At 34.8% G+C, this 10,253-nt stretch overlaps 2 protein-coding genes across 2 annotated transcripts; one reads left to right on the top strand and one right to left on the bottom strand.

Moving 5' to 3' along the window:
• The first annotated feature begins 183 nt into the window (after window positions 1–183).
• LOC119636929 (probable replication factor C subunit 1) lies at window positions 184–3,489 on the top strand. Its single transcript, XM_038032656.1, has 2 exons — window positions 184–468; window positions 525–3,489. Exons 1-2 carry the CDS (start codon window positions 402–404, stop codon window positions 3,116–3,118), a joined length of 2,661 nt encoding a protein of 886 aa, XP_037888584.1. The 5' UTR covers window positions 184–401; the 3' UTR covers window positions 3,119–3,489.
• Window positions 3,344–6,059, bottom strand: LOC119636930 (DDB1- and CUL4-associated factor 11). The gene is made up of 7 exons (XM_038032657.1): window positions 5,657–6,059; window positions 5,182–5,602; window positions 4,584–5,114; window positions 4,371–4,526; window positions 4,153–4,259; window positions 3,514–3,663; window positions 3,344–3,434 (listed from the first exon to the last, which is right to left on the bottom strand). Exons 1-7 carry the CDS (start codon window positions 5,840–5,842, stop codon window positions 3,420–3,422), a joined length of 1,566 nt encoding a protein of 521 aa, XP_037888585.1. The 5' UTR covers window positions 5,843–6,059; the 3' UTR covers window positions 3,344–3,419.
• Between the last annotated feature and the right edge of the window lie 4,194 nt (window positions 6,060–10,253).

Here is a 10,253-nt window from a genome sequence, read left to right as displayed (position 1 = left end):
GTCGTTAGTTTGGTTGCTTAGAGTTCCATTTATAAAAGAAAACAGCTGTTAACCTTCCGTACTTGGAGGTGTTTGCGAGTATCAAGAAGACCTGTTTGTTATTTATCGTACTATACGAAAGTATACCATACCTCGCGCTACAATACGAGCCGATACATTATTTACTAATTTAGCTTTAGAGAAGATTATGTCGATCTTACACGTGGAGCACTTTTTTTTTTTTAATTTGTATTTATTGAGAGCTAAAGCAATTCAAATTGCGACTTAACAAAGTGAATAATCAGAAAAATTTCTACATTTCACGTTACTGGTGTGCAGGCCTCTCAATTTGTAGGCTTTATCTGTTCTTCTTTTATAAACCAACAAAAAAAAGGAAGCAGAATTGTTTATTGTAGATAAATATGTTGGCAGAACCACGTCAAAAAAGGGGCTATATTTTGACGCCACGGGCACAACCACTCTATGAAGGTGAAATTGGCGATGAATTTTATTTATGAAACAGTTTTTAATTTATAATTTTTCAGATGCAAATCGTTTCGGAAGTAGAATGCTAGAGAAGATGGGTTGGGCAAAGGGCAAAGGACTGGGTGTGAACGAAGATGGCATCCAGGATTTCGTAAGGCCACGTTACAAACTTGACAACAGAGGTTTGGGCTTTCAAGATCGCGATGACCAATGGACGCAGCATGAAGATTGCTTTAACGGTTTACTCAAATCATTAAATGATGGGAATGCAAATTGTGAAAAAATGTCTGAAAGTGATACAACTAGAATTAATCCTTTTCGAAGCAACAGAGAAAGCATAGAAACGGCAACAGATACCTCTAAGAAACTTAAAGAAAAAACTAGTGGCATGTCATTGGAGGAACGCTCAAGAAAAAGTAAGGCCCGAGTTCATTATAAAAAATTTACTAAAGGCAAAGACCTCTCTCAATATAGCGAGAAAGATTTGGCAAATATATTTGGCAAAACGTTTACGGAAAAAAAAGAAGTTACCAACCAAGGGGATATAAAAACTTCGCCCGTTGCGTCAAAAGCGATAACTTATGAAACGAATCCTTTTAATACGATGCCAAGCGAGGACATTATTGAAGATAATGTAAATAAAGAAAATATGAAAAAAAAGAAAGTAAGGAAAGATAGTGATTGCCTTATAAATGAAAAAGAAATCCTAAAATTAAAGCATCAAAGAAAACTAGTTAATGATAATGTTGCGGATAAGTCAGAGGCGTTCAAAGAACTAGCTGCACAAACTAGCACTTTAATGACTGATGAAGATTCTTCCAAGCCTTCGTCAAAGAAAAAGTCTGTTAAACCAGTATCTACATCTAGTGAAAGATCTTTAATAAAGACTAGCGATACAGAAGCAGAGAATAGTAATTTAACGAAAATCGGCATAGAAGCTGCCGCGACGGATATCACTAGAGTAGAGCGGAAGAAAACTGCCATAGAAGTTCAGGAAGCGGACAAAGCTGTCAAAAAGAAATCAAGTAAGCGGGAAGGTCATGCCGTACACGAAGGAGTTGAAAATAATGCAGATGCAAAAAAAGTTCATGTATTGAACGTTGTTGGGAACGAGCTAGAGGTGTTCAAACAATTTGATTCAAAAAGTTGCGCTTTGGCGGATAGCGGAGAACCCTCAAAGACTTCGTCAAAGAAAAAGATTGTTAAACCGTTATCTAAGTCCAACGATACAGAAACGGACGATAGTAATTCAGCGGAACTTAGCGTAGAAAATGTTGTGGCACATATCACTGGAGAAAAAAAGAACAAAAGCGCCATAGAAGTTCAGGAATCGAACAAAGCTGTCAAAAAGAAGCCAAGTAAACAGAAAGTTCATGTGGTCGACGAAGCAGTTGAAATGCATGCGTTAAGCGACCTTAGAGATGAGTTAGAGGTTTTTAAACAATTTGATGCAGAAAAAAGCGCTTTAGCAACCGATGCCGATTCCTCACAGCCTTTGTCAAAGAAAAACCCTGTTAAATCAGTAATTAAATCTAGTGATACAGAAGCAGATAGTGGTAAGTTAGCAAAAATCAACATTGAAGCTGTCCCGGCAGAAGCCAGTCGACTGAAACGGAAGGAAGCTGCCATCGGGGGCCAGGGAAAAGACAAAGATGTTAAAAAGAAGTCAAATAAGCGGGAAAGTCATGCCGTACACGAAACATTTGAAAATAATGCAGATACAAGAAATTTTCATGTATTAGGCGATGTTGGGCACGAGCTAGAGATGTTCGAACAATTAGTGTCAAAAAGTTGGGCTTTGGCGGAAAACACAGACTACTCAAAAGAAAAGATTGTTAAACCGGCATCGAAGTCCAACGATACAGAAGCGGACGATAGTAATTTAACGAAAGTCGATCTAGAAACTATCCCGGCACCTGTTAATAGAGTGAAACGGAAGGCCAAAGGAGTTCAGGAATCGAATAAAGCTGTTAAAAAAAAAGTTCGTGCGATAGGCGAAGTAATTGAAAATAATACAGATACAGGAGAAGTTCCTGCAGTAAATGAGGCTACTGTTGATACCTGGACATCTCCCACAGAAGAAGAATATAATAAACCTAAAAACAAAGAAAAGAATTCTAAGAAACAAAGAAAGCGACTTTTGGTGCAGAATGAAGAAAATGGAAAGGACTGTCCCTCCAAAAAACCTCAACATCAATCTGAAAGCGAAATAAACCATGATAGTTTAATTGTACAAAATTGTGACGCTAACGCAGGCTTAGATGAGCTTGAAAAGTTTAGTTTCAAGGAATCATCTCTTAACAGCATATGCAAAAAACATGAGAAATCCAATATGTACGAGATTTCTTCATTTTGTGCTGAAAAATTCCGAAACGCTGATTTACAAAAGTTTCCTGGGTCTTCTCTATCACAAGTCGAAGGTTACTCGCTAAACGCGGACACTATTTTGGACGTCCAAGATAAGAAAAACGATGAAGAGCGAATAACAAATCTGTGGAAGTGCACTCTTGATAAATACGATCAATTAGAGAAGCCAAAAAAAACTTACCAAAGTTATGTTAAACAACTAATACAAGCTAAAAAACATAAACAAAAACGGCCAAAATTGTACGTGAAATCTTGGAAAAGGAAAAGTGCCTTTCAACCAATCTGATAACTAACAATAAGCCAAAAATTGTTTGCATGTAGACCGTTTAAAAACACAATAGAATAAATATACAGAAAATTAACATTTTAATAAAATCTATATGTAAAGTTTGGTGCAACAGTTCTGGAAAGTGCTGAAAATAAGATTAATAATCACAAAGCTCCGTGAAAACTCGTATTTCAGCCATTTTGTAAAAATTTGTAAGACTTGTACTGAACTGTCACGTCACTTTTATGTATGTGAACTGGGTAAGTTCTTGTACGTACTCTCTGCATTGCATCCTCACGAAAATCTCTTAAAATGCATGCTACCAATTGTTAAGCTAGAAAAGATGGAAAAATAAAAAATTACATTTCAATTAAAAGCAAAGAAAAAAATGTTGAAACTTATTTGGATATTACCTCGTCACCTTCATCGCTTTCTTCATACGATTGTCTTTGTCTGTCGGCTATACGCCGAGATCTGCGTAGCGGACGACTGGTTTTCTCTGGATTGTGTCGTTTAAGATTAGGTTTGTTACGATATCCGTTGAGTTTCACGTGGCCATCCCACTAAAAAGAGATTTAAGAAAAAAAAAAAAATATTTTATTTTATATATATATTATATACAAATATATGAACATATACATTATATATAAATATATATATGTTACGTTACAAATGTACGTTACGTTCAAAGAGAAAAAAGAAGAATGGCGATTATCATACCATATAAATTAATATGAGGGTAAACATACGTGCTGCCAATGTGAGCAAATACCGCAGGTGTGCAATAGATCTACTTTTTTTTTTTCTTTTATAATTTTTGTATCAGACATATTTGTACAAGAACACTATGTAAATATTTTACCATAGGATTTATAAAAAAAGTGCGTTCAAAATAGAGACAGAAGGGAGAGTTGATTTCAATAAATTGCAACGCTTCGAATGAAAATGTCGATAAATAGGTATTCGATTCTGTTAAAGTGTGGGAATTTTGCATTCGATTTTGTTAAAGTCTGAGAATTTTGTATTCGATTCTGTTAGTGTGAGATATTTACCGATGCTGAGACTATTTCCGAACGGTGTGGATGCCAATCTAGATCACTAACCACGTTGCGATGACTCTCGATAGCCTCCTTTATATTGCCTGTGAGTACGTCATAAACTAAAAGAGTAATAAAATTATTTATTCACGTTACATCGCGATATTTAAGGCTTTGAAAGCTATGTGTCAATGAAAAGAGATAAATGTTCTGCGTAATTGTTTTTCACTTACCAATAATCCTACCGGTACTGCAACCTGTATAAATGTACCGTTGACCAGTTTGAAGTCTAGGTGAAAATTTAGCACGTAACAGAGCCTTTGACACCCGGTGCCCTCGATAGGTCATTATACTGACGTCGCCATCTAAAACTACTTTTGGATTATAGTCTGTAATATAAACTAATTAGTATCTGTAGTAGTGGTCTTGCATATTTAATTCTATACATTCCCGTGGTGGTTGACCCCAGCGATAATCCCATTCTATTAGGGGGCTAGTTGGATTTTTTTGTACTTGGCTATTTGGTGTCGGTTGGCGTATATCCCAAATTTTGATGCATTGGTCGCGCGCATTGCTCAATAGGTAGTGGCCATCGTTGCGAGGATCAATGTACGTGATACCATCAAGATGTCCCACGAAAACGCTAGCGGATTTATCTGCACGATAATTGCATCGTAAGTCCCATAATTTAATAAAACCGTTACTGCAACCACTGACAACCAGATTGGAATCTTGATCGCTAACGTAACTGATTGCATTTATGTCTACAGATGAGAAATGTTGGGTTCGAAGAGCTCGCACAGAGCTAGTTTCTCGATCACATATAAAAATTGTGGAATTATCACAACCACCAACTAGGGTGCGTCCTCCATCGGAAGGGGAAAATCGTATTGAAAACATTGCTGTCCGATTACGGCCTATGTTTACATCATACAACTGAATGTGATTAGAGGCTGAATCCGTCGGCACCACAAAAACTGGAAGAATCGTTAAGATATTATTAGTCACTAAAATTTCAAAAACATTTCTTTATTTCACACTCACAATAGTTTAAACAGGTAGAGTATGCGTAATAACGACTGCATGGACTAAAATCTATATCTAAAATACTCGAATTAACGTTTCTCATTTCGGATCGTTTAATGCGGTAATATGTGCCTTTGGAAGCATCAAATATACGAATAATGTCATCTTGGGAGGCAGTGATCAGTTTGCTTCCATCTGAATTGAACTTGCATACAAATATTTTGGACTCAAGTGACATCAAACGGTCGATTTTTTTGTTGGGAATGAACAGATTCGCAATGCGTCGTTGTTGATTATCTGTGAATGACCCTGTTCGAAATCCCGTCATGCCATTTTCACGTTTCATTAAAGCTCGCGTCAAAGACCAGCTTTCGCTAGGTTTTTTGCTGGTCGCTGGCAAACCACATAGCGCTTTAATTTCTTTGTACATCATTGTATGCTAAAACAATTAGGTCAATTTGCCTTCCTCACTTGTTTCAACTGATGTACTTACGCGAAATATTCTTAAATCTGGTTTTCTTCTGATTACAGGCATTTCATTTGGTTGATTAAAGTCTCTCAGGACACTTCGGAAAACAACTCTCACCTGTTCTGCACCAAATTCTCGTAAAAAAAGTATATTACGGCTTAGGAAATCCTCGCCATTGTCTGGTGTTCCTGGTGTTGGGTTATTGTCCATTGAAAATTACCAAGCAATATAGAACTTAACACCTCCTTAGTCTTCCAGCATCCAGAGCATCCAAAGTTTGTTTTCTTTATGTTTGCTTGTTTCGATTTTGAGTTTGTAGTCTTCGGGAATCGATCAGTGTTTCTTTTAAGAAATTTCTATTGCAAAATTTTTACAATTTAAAGGAAAATTATATTCACTTCAGTAATAATGCAAAACTGTAGTATAGCAAATTGCAGCATTGCCAGATGTTCATAAAGTGGTAACCTGGCCACTTTAACACACTACATTCTTACATTGTTATGTTGCGTCTGTATAAGCAAACCAAAGCAAAACCGGATCTTGCATAGGCAATATGTTATAAAGTTATCATTGATTTCAATAATTTTAGTTTGTTTCTAGAATATTTAATCAAAAATTTAGTTTATTTAGAGAAAGGAATATACACTAGGAGACTGAAAATTATATTATATCTTATATTTCTATTTTCAAGAATAAAAGTTGGAATTTCATTAGGATCAGAGAGTTAGCTTATTCTTTTCGGTTAGTTTTTTATATAAATTAATATGTTTAATAATTAAAACTTCCGTAAAATTGCGTATACAAAGAGATTTTAAGTCCGTAGCACGAGATGTGGCTTTACTTTTCTTTCTATAAAATATAATAATAATTTTATAATTTTATTAAAAAAAAAAAAAAAATTTTAAATTTCAAAAATTTTTGAAATTTTTTCAGTTTGCTGAGATATAAATTCACTTAAATTGACTTCAAATAATATTGACTTTGCTTTACATTCCTTATGCAGGGGCTAATATAAATACTGAACGAACTAACAGAATTGCTGTAAAATATTTTTTTAATTATTCATTTTGCTGCTGGCAACATTCCTATTTCTGGTTTCCCGCTTTTGAATTTTTTTGTTCCTTTGTTTAAGATCCAGTTTTCTTTGTTGTAAAAATAATACCGCGTGTGGTTGTCGTTGAAAATTGTAATTTTTGTTTACATTTGCCACGCACGTGCCATTGTTTACATATATATTTTGTTGCTGTAAGAATAGTAACTTACGTATTTTGTTGCTGTGAAAGTAATACCATGTGTATTTTGTTGCTGTAAAATTATACCGTGTATATTTTGTTGTTGCAAATTCGAATTTTTGTTTACATTTGCACGCGCTTCAATTTTCCCAGTGTGGTGGTACTGCAATTTCAGTTTACAGAAATTTCCCGGAGTATGTTAAGTTCAGAATTTCTAGTCCTTTGATGACATTAAAGAAACGGGAATCATAGCTCGGTTTTAATATTATGATTATCGAACAGAATTCATCCGTTCATAATTCTGGAAAAATTATAGACGGTTAATTACCATACGGTTGCGGGATGGCGATACAAAAATGTCTGGTTATTTTACTAACAGTGAAAACACTGTTGGTGCAAGATGGGCTTCTCTTCGTCTCCCCGCCTTGGGAATAAATCTACTACTTCTATCGATATAACCAGCGGTATGAAGGGAGGTAGTAGTTTAGTCTTTGCTTATTTTTATTAAAAAAAAATTAAAACTGTTTAATTTACTATAAAATAACTTAGATTAGTATAAAGATATTCAATTAAAAGATTATTTTAAATAATAGGTAGTTTTCCTTCGTTTTAAAAAAAAAAAATTTTACAAATTTTTAAAAAATTTCCAAAATTTGACCGATTTCATGACCTGCGGATCAATTTCTCTTTACTAATTTTTGCCAACTTTCGAAAAATTCGGAGTTTTCAAAGCGCAAAATAAAGAAATCGAGCAGCAGCTCGTACAATCGGGCAAATTTTGCTAAGTAATTAATCTGTCGGGAGTTTTTTGCATAATGTGGACATTTTCCCTACAAATCCGCCTTCAATGGTATTATTTATTTATATATCTGTTGATTGTCGCGATGCAAGCAATCCAGATCAAAGAAATAGAAGCTTACCACATAGTATGAACAATCCGGAGTCTCATATCTAACCACTGAATGCTACTTATGCCATTCACACATAATATAATAGTTCATAATACCTTACTTACTATTCCAAGCATGCAGAATCGCCTTAAAGATGCGATTATTCGGTTTTGATGTCGACGATCATTAATTTTGCGTTTTATGTAAAATGGAACGAGTCCTACTTTTTGGAACTATTGAACCGTAAACTTGCTGATATAACAAAAGAGGGGGAAGTAAGATCGCTACCGAAGTAAGATAGCGAAATTTTTCCCACTATATGTGGAATTGATCCAAGTTTCATTGATTCCGATTTTGCTTCCTTTGAGAATGTCAATATATAGGTAGTCATGCAAATGTTTGGGCGGACATGATTAATCAACAATAGAAAATAAATACGTATTTATACCCTACAGCGTTTGCGGTAGACGATGTATTAAGTTTGTGCGAAAGCTTGTAACTCTAAGAAGTACTTGAGATAAACTCATCTTTTATTTTATCACCTGTCTGTCTAATATTTGTCCCTATATTTTTGTGTTCAGCCCACAATTTTTGAGATATTTTGATAAACCTCACGTGTTTTGACTTGAAGGTGAAGGCTACTGGATAAGGTTTGAATCAGACCACTTTTGCGGCCACTAAGCAGGCAACGCCTTACTTTGATAAGTCGTTATAAGAAAATAAGTCAAAAAGTTATATTCGGCGGACGCCGAATCTCGTATACCCACCGCTATGCATTTTTCATTCTTCAATTTAGAACTAACCCAGATAATATATCTTCACTTGAGAATATACTAAATAGTTTTAAAAATTTTGTCTTGTATGCGTTATGATAAATAGGAATAAAACTTAAAAGTGTGAAAATAAAATAAAATTTAACCGCTTTTAACTTTGTGTGGGCGTGGCCGTTTTCTTGATTTCTTTAAACATGGAAAATTTCAGCCTCCTATCTTGTAAAGTTTGTGAGTAATGAGTAAAAAACCTCAAACGGACTTGCGTTCAGTTTACAGGTCACTGCGGCTTCTGCTCTGACCAATTTGGTTCCCTCCCAATACCAGTCTGCGTGCAAAACCTTCCAATGTTTCAACCAAATTTCAAGTTGATATTTTCATTTTCGCGACCGGAAGAATGCCGACAATATACACGGACGGACATACACGTCTTAATCAACTCAAAATTTCACGCTGATTAAGAATATATATATACTTCATAGCGTCTCTGAAGCTTCCTTTTGAGCGTTACACACGTCAGGAAAAAAAACCAAGATGAGCACCCTTGACCCCCGTCATTCACTGATAGGTATAACAATATTATAATTTTTAGAATTACGAGACAAAAATCGCTCAGTGATAGTATTTCTTCATTCTAAATATAGCTGAAGCTTTTGGATGGGATTTGGTAATTTTTTGAACATTTTGCTATATAACTATCTCCACGAGAACTGAATCATTATATGGGGAAAAAGCTTAATTTTCGACGCTTTTTGAGGAATTTGACATAAAAATTTAATTTATCGAATTTGAACCATGTAGGCCCGTGAACTATGTGTGTGTGGATGTCAAACCAAGTAAGGGTTTCAATGAAAAATAAAACTATATATGTCAAAAAGATTTAATATTTAATATTTTGTGATGAAAATTAGTTCGTAGTAAACCAACCATAGGGAGTTTGGATCACATAAACCTATTTTTTAGATCCAACTGTATATAGCGGCTCTCATGAAAGCAAACTCGTCTATGACAGCAGATCCTAATTTGTGGTTTATTATGACGGAAGAAACTGGAAAATAATAAAATCCTTGACAAGTAAATTAAGTTTGCTAAATTTAAAATATGCTGATGCTTGAGTTCCTTGATACGGCACGAGGAGTATGCTATATGAGGAGTATGCTGTATGAGGCTTTTCACGAAACTTATGCATTTACCTAAGAATAAAGATTATTAATTAAGAGAAATGGTGTAGGGTGTCTAATGGTCAGCCATGACCAAGTGCCGCATGCTTATTCGTTTATATACTTTTAGGCCTCTTTTCTTTTTGTTAATCAAATAAAAAGCTCGTATCACATATCCGATTAATTTCAGTCGCAGGTTTCAAAACAAAGTTTTGTATACGTCACGTTAACGCGCGCTCATCTCGCTCAATTTAAATCTTCAATCGCGCCATCAGCAATTTCAGAATGTCTGAAATATTTTTTGTATTTATTTTTTTGTTATGTATTTTTGAATTTTACAAAACCATCGATGAAGCTAATGTACCTATGTTTATTGTCGTGTGGTGAATAGGAAAATTTCTTTTTTGTGCGTGCTTGTATAGAAAATCAATTATAAAGAGGCGGTTCTAATTCATGTTTACGTTTATCAAGCATCGGTTAGTTATCGCTCGGCAGTAAACTTTTTCATCGTAATTAGTATGTAAATAAAATAGATCCCGTGACCAAGAGTTGCAACAACAACAACAACA

Source organism: Glossina fuscipes, unplaced genomic scaffold (genome assembly GCF_014805625.2).
Source record: "Glossina fuscipes isolate IAEA_lab_2018 unplaced genomic scaffold, Yale_Gfus_2 42, whole genome shotgun sequence".
Classification (NCBI taxonomy): domain Eukaryota; kingdom Metazoa; phylum Arthropoda; class Insecta; order Diptera; family Glossinidae; genus Glossina; species Glossina fuscipes.
This window is presented reverse-complemented; position numbering and strand designations above follow the sequence as displayed.